This window comes from Sinohyriopsis cumingii, unplaced genomic scaffold, assembly GCF_028554795.1.
Source record: "Sinohyriopsis cumingii isolate HCF-2022 unplaced genomic scaffold, ASM2855479v2 utg003919l, whole genome shotgun sequence".
NCBI classification, from domain to species: domain Eukaryota; kingdom Metazoa; phylum Mollusca; class Bivalvia; order Unionida; family Unionidae; genus Sinohyriopsis; species Sinohyriopsis cumingii.
This window is the reverse complement of record NW_028316624.1, coordinates 24,921-42,384: the sequence shown is the minus strand read 5'-3', so window position 1 is coordinate 42,384 and position 17,464 is coordinate 24,921. Positions and strand designations below refer to the sequence as shown.

At 36.9% G+C, this 17,464-nt stretch overlaps 1 protein-coding gene across 1 annotated transcript; it reads left to right on the top strand.

The window, feature by feature from the left end:
- The first annotated feature begins 3,444 nt into the window (after nt 1–3,444).
- Nucleotides 3,445–4,800, top strand: LOC149769397 (verrucotoxin subunit beta-like). Its single transcript, XM_089949912.1, has one exon. The coding sequence runs from the start codon at nt 3,445–3,447 to the stop codon at nt 4,798–4,800; it is 1,356 nt and encodes a 451-aa protein (XP_089806038.1).
- Nucleotides 4,801–17,464: the final 12,664 nt, after the last annotated feature.

Below are 17,464 nucleotides of genomic sequence, written 5' to 3'. Positions count from 1 at the left end.
ATCTTTGCTCTTATTTGTCTAAATTGTAACCATTTTCAACTGTCTGCATGAATTATTTACCTATGTGGTTTAGTAACTTTGATCTTTGCAAACGATTTAAAGTGCAAAGGGATTAAAATGGAAAATATAACATGTTTATTTTTTAAACGAAGATAACACGATTTTCTTAAAATTTCTCCTGTGTATTTTCCTCTACGTCGATTCCAGTTGGTATAGTATGTTACAGCAAGCTCTATTCGTCCAAGGGAGAGTTCAAATTTCCTGTCATCTTGCTTCATATACACAGAGAGACACATACAGACACACGATGATATATACAAATGATGTTTTGGGGGCAAATATCTATACCGTTCACCTGCGCACGTACATTGTCTGTGGGATATGAAATGTGACTTTTCTCTCAAATCAGCTGTCGTTGTTCATACAGGCATAAAGCACATGTATCGTCTTTTAGCAGATGACAAATCGGCCCAAAAATGAAAGTAGATCTTGAAAGTCAAACCTACCATGTACCAGAAAATCATAAAAACAAGTTCTGCGAAATCTGAGTCATCGTGCCATACAAAGGTTATACACAGTACGAATACAAAATAAGCCTCTTCCGAGATAATGACAAAAGCTCGTTTTTAGGTCAATTACTTGCAAATAATTTTAAATATGAGTACATATGAAGTATTTCTGCCACAAGACGAAGTTATTTTTGGTAAACAGTAACTTGATCATTTTATCTGTAAAATTATCGCCACGTCGTGTTATTAACAATGAAATGTAATTAAGGTATCTTCACTCTAAACAGCTATTCAAAATATCATCTAAAACGACTTCCAGATTCCTTCTGATTTTATTTAATTGGGTAATTTTTACGTTCACAGCAAATAGAGTGATGAAATAATTTGATTATGACACAATTCAATTCTGAAAATAAACTCATCTGTATCTGAGATAAAATACGGTTCGTAAGATGCAAATAATCTTGGGTATCTTGATGTTGAAAATGAATTAAACATGATGAAATTTTAATAGAGAATTTTTCATTTGATTAAAAACGCTATAGATCTCATTTTATCAGCAATATTTATCACCTAGACGATGTTTCAAATATGCAGCACCCACAAGTGGTATTTATCATCTGTCATTTAAATAATAAATGGAGGAGACCGTTGCATAGTTATGGTTTGACAATTTATTAATGTATAAATCATTGCGTTCTCAAATTATTCTAAAAGGTCATTATTAATGTGACTAGATGATATTTGGTTAGTTAAGTGATAAAATAGTTCATACATCATGCAGGAATGGTATGAATGAATCATTGTAAATAATCTTTTTTTTTTCTTGTTGTTCAAGTTTATAAAATGTGTCTTCTATCTTATCTGGGTCAATTTTCTTCAAAGAAATTTAAAGGCAAATAACTAGTAAACATGAATTATAAAATTTTTGAACATTATGTAACATATTTTCATTTATAGTCACCTACCAAACATATAGACTTTGTGTGTATTCATCTGACTGTTTCTCTGTCAAAATGTTTTGCATGAAGTCTTCCTCACGTACTAGAGACCGTAAGGTGATTTTATTATATCTCTTGTTGTTTTATTCCAGTTGGCTGATGTTTGAAACAACTCCATCAGGCACAGTAGACGTCAACAATGGTTGCATCCCTTTGCGTGGGGACACCATTACTGAGAAAACCAACTGAAACAGATTGAGATAAGAAAAGTAAAGTTAGCAAATCTATACGTTTGTGCGTTTGTGTCAGTTAAGCAAAATGTCTTTAAAATACAAAATGTATATTTTTCCGTTAAAATACCCATGGAGAGAAGTTGTCTAAATATACGATCCAGTACAGTTTTAAGGATGTTTTGCGTTGAATGATGTTAGATGAATGCGACAGGCGGTCATATCGACAGACATAAAGACAGTTCGAACGATGGATAGATAGATAAATGTATAGATATCAAGACAAAATTAAACAAGGCAGCATGAAAGCAGAGATTATTGGATTATTTATGCATATTAGCTATGTTTTATTCTAACCAAACAACGTTTCACACATAAGTAAAAGCCATAAATTAGCTATCTATATACAAATTTGTTCAATTTTTCAAAACAGACTTTGGAATTACACAATTTTCTGACTTAGTCATTTATCTTTTAAATATACATACAGGTCATAGTTAAAGCAAAATTATGAATATCATTAGGAAAGAACATTGAAAAATTTGTTTCGTTTATTATGCAATATTTTGAGTGGGTGATTATAGGCAGATTTTGTTTCACAATTTTGACCGAATATTTTCATAATTAGAAGGCAGAATAACGTAAGATTTATCGCTAGTTTGAATGTGCACGTTAAGGTCATATGCATGCATATACATGCTGATTGCAACTTCTCACATATATCTCAATCAAAGTGAAGATACGTTGAGAGCAAGAGAGCGATTTTGTATATTGATCATGCGGTCTGTCTGACAGTGAACAAGAACCAATGGGGAATGGGATTTTTCATTATCGTGACAGTTACAAAGCCAATACATTTTACAGACAATACCCCGACACACAATATATATTCGTCGGACTGCCCTTCCAGGAAAGAAACATGCAAATGAATACAGGGACAACCAGAGAAACGTCTACAAGAGATAATAAAACAAAACGTCCAATCGATACACAATCCGATGACCCAAAGCAGTAGGACTAACTATGTATTACCTGCAACTGTCCATGCATGTCATATTTGTAACGGTTTCATTGGGAAAGAAGAAAGACAAGGTTTTGATAAGCTGTTGAATGAAGGCTTTAGTTAGGAAGCCTATTTAATCTCTGCAGGAAGAAATATCACGCAGAAAGGAACGACTGTATATTACTGAGCGTAAGTATTTATTTTGGACAGTTCTCTAGAAAATGATTTATAATTTTGTGTTGTTCGTTTATTTAACATACGTTCAAATGAATATATTGTATAGCTTGCTTTTAACTAAGGCCGCTGTTTGACGTAAACAAAATAATTAAGTTAGCTAACAGTTATTTCCAAATTAATGGCATGTAATTTAAATGTTTCATTATCTCTTTTTGTCTTTGAAATTAGGTTTCTTATTTATGTGTTTTTCATGTTTCACATTTAGTGTTCTGAAAGTGGTTGCAAATGCAATTAAAAATATTCATTTGATAGTAAATATAGATATATAAAGAAAAAATAATGTCAGATCGTTTAAGCACTTTTTCAATATTTCAGTTTAGATTATGGAAGAGAAGCACGATTTTTTAGTGCTGCCAACTCTAGGACGCCCTTTTAGGCTTGGTATGTATTATAATGCAAACAAGAACCAAATTTTTCCATCAGTTTCACTATGGAAGGATGAAGACACACACGCCAGGCCTCATACAAGCTCCAACATCACGTTCAACACAGACAGAACAACAGACGATTCTTTGAAATCAAAGATGGATTCTCTCGGGATTAGAGGGAATTTTATAATTAGCGCCTTAACGAACACATTGGAGGTGAAAGGCGCTGGTGAGTACCTCAATGATAACAAAACTTCAAAGACGCATGCGAGGGTAGTACTGAAGGTGAAAGGTACAACAAAAGATTTATTTTTACCAATGCAGCATTTTTCGAAGGAGCAAGTTGGACTCCATGCTGAATATATCGAATGGATGGGAGCTACCCATGTAGTTGTTGGAATAACGTATGGGTATCAGGTTTTCATGATACTCGATACACCATGTGCCAGTGAGGAAGAGAAACAGAAGATAGAAGGAAATATTGAGAGGAAAATTGTGGAGGTTGGAGGAGGAGGCACGAGATCGCATGAAACAAGGGAAGAAAAGAAACTTGATGAGTTGAAGGTCAAAATTCACGGGACTGTTCAGATCCCAACAATTCCAATTACCTTCCGAGAGGCAATAGGGATTTATGAAAGAATTCCAGAGCTGGCGAAAGACAAAGAATGCCCAATGACCGTTTATCTTCTTCCATTGGCCTCTATAGCTTTATCTCGAGCTAAAGTAAGTAGTCAGATCGATGGAGTCGTTCTGAATTCCATTACATCAGTTTTTCAAACTATCATAAACTCAGAAATGGCAATCAGAGGAATACAAACCTCTGATATCGCTGCTGTGGAACCGAGAATAGGACAAAGGGCTAAAAGACTGTCAGCTATGCTGAAAAGGCACAAAATATGGTTGCAGGTGAAGTTGCAGTATATAATGAGTAATCCTAGCACAAAAGTGAAACATACAAAAACCGTGCTGCAAAATAAGATGCCTGTGGCATTGAACGATCCTAAGATGGCGAAAGATTCCTCAGAATCCGACAAAATACAGGAAGTCGTAGAGAAGCATGCAAAGTCGCCTTTCTCAACTGAAATTCTCGGCAGTTTTGTATCAAAAATGGAACAAGAATTACGTTTCATGGAGAAACTGGTGACGATGCTTACAAGTGAAAGAAATGAAATTACTGTTGATATCCTCTCAGACAAAACAGATTTTTTGAGACCTTTTGACAAATCTAAAGTCATTGTGCTTGAGATACCTATTATTAGAGAAGAGGATAATCTACTAGAGGAGATGCAAAACTTCGACCCAGATAATGACAACGGATCGGAACTAAGCAATGCAGGATCAATGCCGTTTCCGTTTGAGGATGAGAACATTCAAAAGATGATTCTGGAACGTGTCACTGAGTTTGTACAGTTAACACATTCATATAAAAATGTGCAAACCAAAAGTCAGGCGAAGTTTCAGTGTATCTTTAAAGGCTACAAAATAGATGGAGAACCAAGAATAATACCGTAAAACGAAATCACAGGTGGTATGGAAATATTTTCATTGCCTAAATAACGTATTCAGTTATGGCGTTACAGAAACCCAAGCGAGCATATATTGTCAAAATCAAAACATTAGGTGACAAAATACAGCATATCAATATTAGTGGATCAGCTTATTTTATCCGATTACATTTGTAAACACGTTATCATAGAACAGTTGATTCGCTTTTAATTTGTAGTGTCAGTACGCTATATCTTGCTACTCTGCATATTTGTACCTCATCTGAGACAATTACTCAGTAGTTTTATAATGTTTGACACGGCAAGCGATGCATTAAAACATGAAAATAGACTTGCGAACATAAAATGACACAGATATAGTATAATTTGACTTTTAAAACAGCTTGTCGCTCTGATATTGATTATTTCTTTTGGTAGTAAAACCTGTGCTTAGAGCTGACTGTCTTTCCATGTTTATAATAACTAGGATTTGACTGAGGTACCGTTTGATAAATAGACCGTGTGGAAAGGCAATTTATTTTTCAATAAAAAGTATTTAAGTTTAATTGATTTTAAGATTTCGAAATATATCTACTTTATAAATTAACATGTAGGATATTTGCACAGTTCGCCAATGCAAATACATGCAATATATACTTTTATGTGTCATTTTATACTTTTGATAAGTGACTTTCACAGACAAAGGAGAGACTAAACAAAATATAAAAAATATTTCTTGGACAGGACATATTTCAAAATTGTTTTTATATTCAAAGCGAAAGTACTGTGTTTTGGTGAAATTAGCCTTTAGAACATTTTGTGCCTGATCTGAAAGTATCTGAACGATTTCACAATGAACTTTCTTACTGCAACCGATACAAATTATTGTTTATCGTGGCGCTGTTTCGCTACACTATTAAACACAAAAGAAACTTATAAAAGGAAAATATAAAACGGTGTCATGCCGATGACAGTTAATTTCTACCAAACATTATTGATATTCTAGTCTCTTTTTAAATAGTATGATTCTATTTAGGAGGTTTTACTCATGAGAGACTTTAATGTTAGATGTTATTAATTTTCCCATTATTGGTGCTCACGATAAAATAGCCGATAAAATGGCTTCAGTCTATCTAATTCTAACAAAGGAACAGGAAAGTGTAAAAATGATCCTGATAAATACAAACAAATGTCTGTGCCGCACTTGGTGACTAAAGGAAAGCCTTCGACAAAATATTGCACAGTAATTAATCGAGCGTGCTCTAATAACTATATCATTGCAACTACAAATGGTACTAAATATGCGGTGTTCGGCAATGTGGGATGCTTTCCATGGTTCTCTGCATGGCATATATGAATAATATGTTAAAGTTTCTAGGTTATTCCAGAAATAACTACAACTCACAATCATAAAATGTTAAATTAATAATATTAATTCATATAGATTTGCATTCCGATTTTCCATTCCCGATAAAGGGAATATAGTAATTTTCTTCCTTTTGAACATGACTTGTCTACTTTTGCTAACCATTTCATTTCAGATCTCATACCGACATCTAACTCCTCAATGTCTGTACCGATGTCCACTTGAAATTGCAGCCTATCTTACGTCTCTTTTCTTGGTTTTCCTAATACGAGTGAGCGATATCAAATATTGCATGCAAATGAGCATATCTTGCCGGTATAAAAGCGGTATCATTAAGTAACGCAAAATTACAACGAACAACGATAATTGATCCTAAAACTTGCATCCAAAGACATTAAAGAGTGCTGATTTATTTCAGTATCAATGTTTGAAATATATTTAAGACTTCTCATGCAAAATAATCTTCAATGAGCGAAAGCATGCTGCCTCGACTGAACAGAATTGTCGATGAAACTGATAATTGAAGCTGTTTCCTTTGCAAAGTATGTTATATGCATGAGAGTGCGCTGATGAAAATAATACTTTTGATGAGATAGTAGCACTTTACTGTGTAGGAATGATCAGATGAATATATATATATATATATATATATATATATATATATATATATATATATATATATATATATATATATATACCGGCAATTTTGTAACCAAATATCAAAGTCAAACAAGGAGCTCCTACTGGCAAAAGTTTTTAAATCAAAACTTCTCCCAGGTTACCTCACTGAGACAATGACTTCACAGAATTGATTATGTTATTATGTAACCTTTTATGCCGCTGATAATATAATTTATCTTGGTTCTCAACCTTGACATTTATATATGTTGATCAGAAGAATATCATAATTACTAATTTATGTGTGAATAGGGCGATCAAGATTAGGATGATATAACATGTGTCAACATTTCGAACATTGAATAAACAATTTAGACTTTAAAATGTGAGACAAATACCTTTCAATTTGATTACGTTAGTCGATCGTTTGAAACGTACTCCGTAAGACAATTTACCCGGTAGGAGATGAGCATATCGCCTTTCTCCGTACGAAGGTATGGTGTATGAGCTTGTGCTGATGTTTGCACGAGCTTGTGATTTGCGTATGTTACGTCATGCCTTTGCAATTTTACATATGTACCATTTTTATGTTGTTGGTAAACTTCTAAAGATGAAATAAAGATTGACTGCTCGTTTTAATTACTTTTGAGGGAATACGACTAATAATTATTAATAATGCAGTCTACGAGTCTCGAAATAGGGAAACACTGGATACCGTAAGTAATACTTGCAGATCGGATCCTTGTAATCTCAGATTGAACTTGTTCCTCTTTTTAAAATTTTACAAAACTGTTGTTCATTGTCAACTTGTTTGATCCCGTACGTCCACGCACGTGCATGATTTAGATTATTTCCACCAGCCTTAAAGGAGACCAGAAATCAAACTTTTCCTTATACGTATGTAATTCTCTACATATTTTACTTCGACTGTAATGTTTATAAATTAAATATCGTAAGTGGATAGGGATTATATTGCGTGGAAGATAATACGATTCCCTAAATTGCAGAGATTTCCGAATTTTGATGAGACGACAGATCCCGTGATCCCGTGATACAATACTAGCCAGTCCTCGAATACAAACATAAACATGGCGAGCGAGGCAGACAGAAGGAGACCACATCTGGGTTGCACATTCAAAAGTTGAATCTGCTGTCTGATATAATAGTTTATGTACTGTACACGTCAGTGCTAAAAGAATTTTTTTTTAGGCACAGGCCCCGGGCTGCTGACTTAAGTAAAAACTCATTCCCTGACTGAAATTCCACAAGCCCGATAGCACTGGACAACAAATTTTTACAAAAGTCATGTTACTGAAATAAAATTAGTCAATTCTTATCAATTTTTATGTGCTGAACACGAATATGACAGTCAAATTGCAAAATTGGCTCTAGTTTTTTTGTAATCTGCAAGAAATTAATGTTTACATAACGAAATGCATTTCAATAGTAAAAGGTCAACTGTAATAGCCTACCTATAAAAAATCAAGTCATTGACTACATCTTAGATTTCTTCGCCTGTCTCTTGTACAGCTGTTCGGGAGCATCTCTGAGGAGTGTCCAGCAGTAGTCAGCCAGCATTGTAGTGGACCATTTTCCCTGGTATCTTTGTTCCATTGTTGCGATATCTTGATGAAAACGTTCGCCGTGTTCATCACTAACAATACCACAGTTGCTAGGAAAGAAATCCAAATGGGAATGAAGGAAGTGAATCTTTAGAGACATATTGCAGCCAAGTTTCTTATACTTCATCAACATGTCTTCTACTAGTTCCTTATAGTTTTCTGCCCTAACATTTCCGAGGAAGTTTGTAGAAACTAGGCGAAAAGCATTCCATGCTTGTTTCGCGTCACCTTCCAGCAAGTTGTTGAACCGGTCATCTTTGAAAAGCTCTCGAATCTGAGGACCCACAAAAACTCCCTCTTTAATCTTTGCTTCGCTGAGTCGAGGGAATTTTTCATGCAGGTATCGGAATGCTGGCAAAGTCCGGTCAATGGCTTTCACGAAGTTCTTCATCAAACCTAGTTTGATGTGAAGGGTGGTAGCAATATTTTCTGAGCCTCAACCAGAGCTGGGTGTTGGATATTCTTCTCTCCAATGGCTACATTCTGCCTGTGAGTCCATTCCTTCCTCATGTAGTGCATTTCCCTTGCTCGGCTATCCCACTCGCATAAGAAACACATGTATTTTGTATATCCTTGCTGCAGTCCCATTAAAAGGGCAACTACCTTCAAATCACCACAGAGGTGCCAGCTGTACTTGTTATACTCAATGGAATTCAGTAGCTGCCTTAAGTTATCGTATGTCTCTTTCATGTGGACAGCATACGCTACTGGAATAGATGGAAGAATGTTTCCATTGTTCAAAAGCACAGCCTTGAGACTCAGTTTCGAAGAGTCCACAAATAGTCTCCATTCTTGTGGGTCATGAGTGATTTTTAAAGCATTCATGAGGCCCTCAATATCGGAACAGAATATCAGATTACTTTCCTTTCTGAAGAAAGGCTCCAATTGCTGGTGGCGCTTTCGATATGCAGTAATTGTGACATCTTCTTCTAGAAGATTCCATTGTTGGAGTCTTGATCCTAGCAATTCTGCCTTGTTCTTTGATAAGTCCAAATCACGAATCAGGTCATTTAGTTCTTCCTGTGTTATTCTGTGTGGGGTTGATGATGCACCACAGTGAAAATCTGGATCACTGCATGCTGATGGACCAGGAGAAGAACAGGTCGACTCACCTTTGTCTTCGTCAGATGAATCAAGAGAATATTCTGCTGGAGGTTCTGGAATAGGAAGTCCCTCACCATGTGGAACTGGTCTCAATGCAGACGGAATGTTTGGGTAGACTATTCTCGACTTCTTTCGCTTCGTTATTCCGCCGGAAAGAGGAGGAACCAAGCAGAAGTAACAGTCATTTAGGTGGTTGCTTGGCTCTCTCCACACCATTGGGACTGCAAACGGCATTGATGACCTTTTGCAATTCAACCACTGTGAAAGCTGTGTTGTACATGTAGCACAGCATATATGCGGAGCCCAAGGCTTGTCTTGGTCACCAACCTTGCATCCGAAGTAAAGATGATATGCCTTCTTCACTTGAGAATTGATACTTTTCTTCTGGTTGGCAAATGTCACTTCCCCACAAATATAGCAAAAATTGTCCGCGGTATTAACACACTTTCGAGGCATTACTGTTCTTTATTGTACGTAAATGGATAAAATAATAAGTTTTATGTAACAGTAGCTTGAACTGTCTCGCACAACGTCTAAAATATTTTAAATGCTGAACCTATCTGATTGGGCTTTATATAGTACACTGCTTACGTCAGCTTCAGCAGCCGCCTGGCATTAGTATAATAGGCCTACACATGTATAGTACACTGCTGACGTCAACTTACTTCAGCAGCCGCATGGCATTAGTATTGCATTGCATCAGAAAATGATGCAATCAACTGTGGATGATGTGAGCATGATGGTATTATGCAATGTTACATCATTATTCCGGATGTTGCTGCAGTCCTACTGGAGAAATTTACACAGTGAAACATAGAAAATGAGGTATATGAATATCTTCAAAACGAGAGCCAATACAAATTTTTCACGGTTATATTCGTGTTCGGCACACCAAAATACTACAGATTAGGGCCTTTTCAAGTCAGTAATGATTTCACTGTTGACCAGTGTAGTTCATACCTGTCAACTCTCAAGCCGGGAGAAAAACCTTCCGATTTTTTAGGTATTTCCGCATTAACCTCCCGATCTCGTAAGATCTCTCAATTTTTCGCAGAGAAGTCCCGATTATTACATTATGTCTGTCAATTTTCATTTGTTAGAAGAAGAGAAAACCCAACCCCAAACCATTTATAAATAGATATAACGAATGCCACCTACAGTCTAAACTGCCACACTGCAGACATCATAGCGATATGACTGAAAAATTGTTAAAGTTACATTAAAAATTCAAATCACACGCACACACGTCTAAAGACCGCACTGGACGAAATAATTAACATCACACAACAGTTCTTTTTTTTCTTCAGTAAATAGAATGTGAAGATTGAACATTATTCAAGTAAATTTCAGATGTTTTCAAAGAACTACAACAGTACTATAGTAAAAAAAATTAAAAGAATAAAATTGACACCAATTAGCTTAAATGAATAATCACTGTGAATGCTGTGAAATTTTCTCTGCAAACAAAATCGCATCTCCATTTCCGCCAAAGAAACTCGGCAAATTAACACCTGACATTCCTCTACCGTGTATGTAAATTTTAATTACCATGATTAAATTAAAACAAGGAATAAAACAAAATATACCATGCAGTATATGTGCTCCTAAAGAACTAATTCATAATAAATATTTTATTCAGCAAACAGTGTTACATGCATTAAGAATTAAGCCTAAGGAAATAAAGAGCGGCATAAAACTTGGGAAAAATAGTTGCCACATGTACGGTAACTTGTGACTGTAGATTTGAACTGTTGAAATGAAGTCCATGGCATCGTAAGTAACAACAAAATAGATATCGTTTACTTGGTAAGCAATTGTTGGTGCTTACACACACACTCTGTCGAACATGGTTTATTTGAAGTATGTCCGAAGGGCAGACTTTTCACAAGATCAATTCAAGGATAAGGATTATGTTCATTAGTCGCGCTGGCTTTAATGTTTGCGTACTTAAATCAAAACTTTAGCTATTTCGCAATTTAGCCAGAGCTGACCAGAATACGCAAAAAGGGTTTGTCCTGGGGGGAATAATAAGGCATATCACAGGGAGAAAAGGCACGTCCCATGGGCACTCGCACACTGGGGTAAGGGGGTGGGGTCAATAGTCTTCCCTCTCCCGTTGCTATTGTCAGCCAGTTAATGTGAAACTTTGACCTCTTTTCTTTTAATCGCTGCTATTTAAACTGCCCAAGGGATAGTTTTATTTCAGTTCCAATCATTACAGATTACCGTTTAAGCATACTACATGTAACAGACATACACGTATACATTTTTTTTTAATTTTAAACTTTTGTAAGATTACTGAAAATTGTGTTTTCTCGAAACATGACAGGTTTAGAATCTTATTTTTAGCAAAGCTTAAATTTGATTAAAATCAGATCTAAATTTCGCCTAGGTCAGTGGTGGTTTGATTTAGATTGTGCCGTGTTAAGGCATGTATGTTAACATCTTCAAAATACATTTACTCATTTCACCAGCGCGATCAAAGTTTCCTCAGGGAAACAATTTTTGTTTTGACAAGCCTGACGGGCACATCACTTTGAATACAGGATGGTCCCGAACTAAAACCAGAGGGGTCCAGGGTGTCGGGCTATCATATTTGTTTTTAGCACTTCTGGTGTAGATAAACGATAGGTGAATTGATTGTTGCGATTTGTGGTCACTTACTCAGTCTTCTGCTTATTTTCGTAACTCACACGTTTAACACTTGTCCCAGGATTTAAAATGTGCAAAGGTATGTCTGGAACAGCGTCAAGTTTTAGTCTAGGCCTAGCATTTGCATATCCTTGAGCTGCCATTTTTCATGATCCCTCTCGTAACATTCCTTTGAGAAATGTAACGAGCACAGAATGCTGTATGGTTTTGCTTTGAAATCGATTTGTAATAATGTATCCATTCTTTCAATATGCCTTTATCTTTACATAAAGAAAAAAAAATGTTGTCCACAGACTTTTCTTAATTTTCTATTACACCCGTAAGCAACGCAAAACGGCATTGTAATTTACTCTGGCAACTCCCACTTGCGCTGCTGGAGTCGCTACTATGACGTCACATCCAGAAAGTAACCGAATATGTGCGGAAATTTAGCATACGAGGTCAGGGAAATTCAGCTCCTAGAAGATAATCCAATATTTAAATATTGGCACTTCGGTCGCAGATGATACTTCAGAATAAGGTTTACTGCTATCGTACTTTTATTATTATTCTATATTTTCATTGCTTTCTGGTCTCCTTTAAGTTATCTTGCTCCTATCCGGAACACAACTTATGACATATGATTAAGGTAGCTTGAATCGGCATAATGCTTGAGGGAGTTTTATCTCGAGAAAACGCCTCGAAACAAAATCGATAATTTTGCATCCACAATTTGTATTGCCCTTTAATGGGCATAAATAGGTCGACTGTAGTCGAAATTGTTTTACAAAATATGTTTAGAAAATAACGTTTAACTTTCAAGAACTTTAAGGATGAGTTCAATTCTGTCCCAAAACATTACATATGATATATTAAGTTTTATACATTTTATACCCCTCTGAACAATCATATTATGTAATTGCTTAGATTCAAATTCTCCTACTACTACTGCAGCTACTACTACTACTATTAATAATAAAATCACCGTCGATTTTGATGGAATTGGCAGTGTAAACATCTTGTACGCTGACTCCGACCACGCTGTCTTGATCAGCAGGCAGCGCCTACAGCCACACACACTACACCGCTCAAAGCAAAAAGGTCGCCCTCGTATCCACACTGGGCATGTCGGTCCTCTCCAAGGTGGATGGGTATGTTTCCGCCCAGGACCAGGCTCTCCAGGATCTGCCAGAGCACGATATCACAGCCAAGTGGAACGCCATGAAGGGTGTCGTCTACAGCACAGCCATGTCCACGTTTGGCAAGAATGAACGGCCCAGTCAGGGCTGGTTCAACGCACTCCTTTCAAGGACTTAATAATCGAAGACAGCCGAAACGCCATCATAGATCACAACAAAAATGCCCCAATGAACGTACGCTTTCTGCCCTCAGACGTGCCCGAAGCATCACCACACGCATCGCTAGACAGTACGCGAACGAGTCTGGAAACATCCAAAGTATGTACAGTGGCATCAAGAAGGCACTAGGCCCTACGGTGAAGGGGGCCGACCCCTGAAATCTCTGACGGGAGACAAGATCACAGACAGTGAGCAATAGTTGGCCAGATGGGTGGAGCACTACTCAGAGATATTCTCCCGAGAAACGTCAGTCACTGTTACAGCCCTTAGCAGCATACAGAAACTGCCAACAATGAGCAGCTCAGCAAATGCCATCGACTCCCCACCAAACGATAAATTACGAGGTAGCTAAGCATCCCGCCTGAGACTATGAACCGTGGTAAACCGACATTGCTTCAGCCGCTGTATGAGCTACTCTGCCTCTCCTGAGAGGAGCAGTTCCCAAAGACATGTACGATACCACCACTGTGACACTTTACAAAAACAAGGGTGACCTCAGTGACTGTAACAATTACAGAGGGAACTCGTTCATGAGCATCATTGGCAAAGTGCACGTCCGCATCACCCTTAACAGGCTGCAGCTGCTGGTGGAACGTGTGTACACGAAATTTCAAAGTGGCTTCAGAGCTGGCAGGTCTACAACAGGCATGATCTTCTCCCTCCAAAAACTCCGTAAGAAGTGATGAGAGAAAGGTCAGTCACTCTATATGATGTCCATGGACCCCACTTAGGTCTTCGACATGGTCAGCAGGAAGGGCCTAATTTAACTTCTCAGGAAGATCGGCTGTCTCGCCCCCCCCCCCCCCCCACTGCGCAGCATGATAACCTCTTTGCATGCCGATATGAAGAGAACAGCCCTGTACGATGGATCCTATTCATATCTCATTCCCTATCATCAGCGGCATGAATCAGGGCTGCGTGCTGGCACCGACCCTTTTCGGGGTATTCTTCTCCTTGCTCTTTTCCTACACCGTCGACTCGTCCACTGATGGCGTACATCTGAACACCATGTCCGAAGGAAGGCTGTTGAACCTGACACGAATGCGCACGTGATAAATTCAAAATGCTAATGTAGACAGCAAGTAGCTTGATAAAATAATTTGAATATGACACTATGCATTTCTCAAAATAAACACATGTTTTATAAGATGGGAACAATCTTAGGTATCTTGATGCTGAAAATATATTTAACCTGATGACATTGTAAGAGAGAAGGTTTCATTAGATTTAAAGAGCAATAATTTTCATTTCATCTTCAATTTGAATGGTGAATCCCTTCACCATATATATTTGACCAAACTGTATTTATTACTTTCTTATCTAAAAGGGAATTATGAAATTAATGCTTCTGAGTAAGCCTGGAATGTTAAATAAAAGTATAAAGTTCCTTTTCGCAGTGTTGTGTTGTTTTTCTCCTGTCGTTAGATCTGTAATTGAATTAGACCTTTTACTAAACTTTGTATGATTTTTGTCCCAGGTGCATCATTCTAGTGAAGGCCTATGGTTGTGCCAGCCCGATAAATCTCTACATCTAGCCGCTAACAAAAGTTATCTAGATAAGCTGGCATAATGTTTTCACCATTTGAGTTTGAAGTTAAGTTCTGTTCGACCCTCTTTGGGCCATGAGGTTTCATCACCGATATCCTATTGAGCAGATGCATTTGCACTATAGGCTCAGTTATCAACTTCAAGGTACATAGGTACATTGCTTTTGATCACCACGACAATGAATTTGTTACATTTTTCTACAGTTTCTATCTTAATGCAATAGGAATGAGTTGCATGGCGGAACGGTGGATTCCTATCTCCTGACCAAATTTAGTTATTGTATTTATATATCAGTGAATTTCAATGTCTTCTTTGTTACTGAATAACCAATTCAAATTTCTTATTTCATCTAAGATCTTTGGAGTATGCGCCCTGTTCCGAAGATTTTGATACCTTCTCCGTGACACTATTTGTTGGCGGGAGAAGAATGCCGAATAAAACGATTGATTGTGGGCTGGAATTTGTAGTAGATGCTTGAGAAATGCCACCTGAAATGCCATTGTTTAAAATGGCAACTTTTCAACCTGGACTATTGGTGAATACCAGCTCATAGAGGGAAAAATTACTTGACGTGTAGGTACATTTCATTGCATTTTGAGGTTTCTTGTATTTCGAGACGCGTTCTCCTCAAATTACGTTCATCATTCGTGGCACACGTCGCACATATGGCATTTCCTTTGATGTTCTGTACACTCCTTTTCTCATTTTCCTTTTTTAAAATATGTATTGGCCTGCATGTAGTCTTTCAACCGGACTTGACATGAAACATCTAAAAGAATTATGACAGAGAATCTCACATTTATCGTATATATCACAAGAGAGAGAGAGAGAGAGAGAGAGAGGGTCGTCATAAGTTCATAATTCTTAATGTATTTCTCACTCGTGATTGACTTTTCAAATATGCAGCACCCACAAGTGGTATTTATAATCTTTCATTTAAATCATAAATGGAGGGGAACGTTGCATAGTTATTCTTTTACAATTTATTAATTCGAAAAAGTCATTTTTAATGTGACTAGATGATATTTGGTCAGTAAATTGATAAAATAGTTCATACATCATGCAGGTCTGGGTATGAATGAATCATTGTCAACAATATAGTTTTGATTATTGTTGTTCAAGTTTATGAAATGTGTCTTCTATCTTAACTGGGTCAATTTTCCAAAAAGAAATCCAAACGCAAATAACTAGTAAACGTGAACAAAATTTCTGATCATAACGGATTCGTGAATATCCCTGGTTTGAACACAACTTAGAAACAAGTCAATATTCAGCAACCACCGCATAATATATACGAAGCCTACGATGTGTGTGTGCGTATTTTGGATGTTTAATGTAGCTTTAACAATTTATCAATCATATCGTTACGAAGTCTGTATTGTGGCAGTTTATGGTCATCATCATGCCTCAGTCATATAGCATGACGTTCTACCATGTCACATTATCTTGACACTAAGCCGAACAGTCCTAACACTGACTCTTAATGCTGTTGGCCATTCGAAGCAGCTCCTAGGACTATTTGTCTTTACTACGACTCGGCCGGGGTTAGAACCCGAGACCTCCCTCGGAAGCTCTAACCTATTTTTCCACCGAAGCAGTGCCGAAAGCTACTGAAGATCAACTGGATCAAAATCCGTTTCTATAACAATACTGACTGACAATTATAAGAAAAACTCTATCAAGCTTTCACCGAAACATCTCTCTTTCTCTCTCTCTCTCTCTCTCTCTCTCTCTCTCTCTCTCTGTGTGTCTTTAAAATCTATCTATTCAGAAAACCTCTCTCTGCGTATTGTTTTATCTCAATATCGATATAAATGTATGTGCCTATCTTTGCTCTTATTTGTCTAAATTGTAACCATTTTCAACTGTCTGCATGAATTATTTACCTATGTGGTTTAGTAACTTTGATCTTTGCAAACGATTTAAAGTGCAAAGGGATTAAAATGGAAAATATAACATGTTTATTTTTTAAACGAAGATAACACGATTTTCTTAAAATTTCTCCTGTGTATTTTCCTCTACGTCGATTCCAGTTGGTATAGTATGTTACAGCAAGCTCTATTCGTCCAAGGGAGAGTTCAAATTTCCTGTCATCTTGCTTCATATACACAGAGAGACACATACAGACACACGATGATATATACAAATGATGTTTTGGGGGCAAATATCTATACCGTTCACCTGCGCACGTACATTGTCTGTGGGATATGAAATGTGACTTTTCTCTCAAATCAGCTGTCGTTGTTCATACAGGCATAAAGCACATGTATCGTCTTTTAGCAGATGACAAATCGGCCCAAAAATGAAAGTAGATCTTGAAAGTCAAACCTACCATGTACCAGAAAATCATAAAAACAAGTTCTGCGAAATCTGAGTCATCGTGCCATACAAAGGTTATACACAGTACGAATACAAAATAAGCCTCTTCCGAGATAATGACAAAAG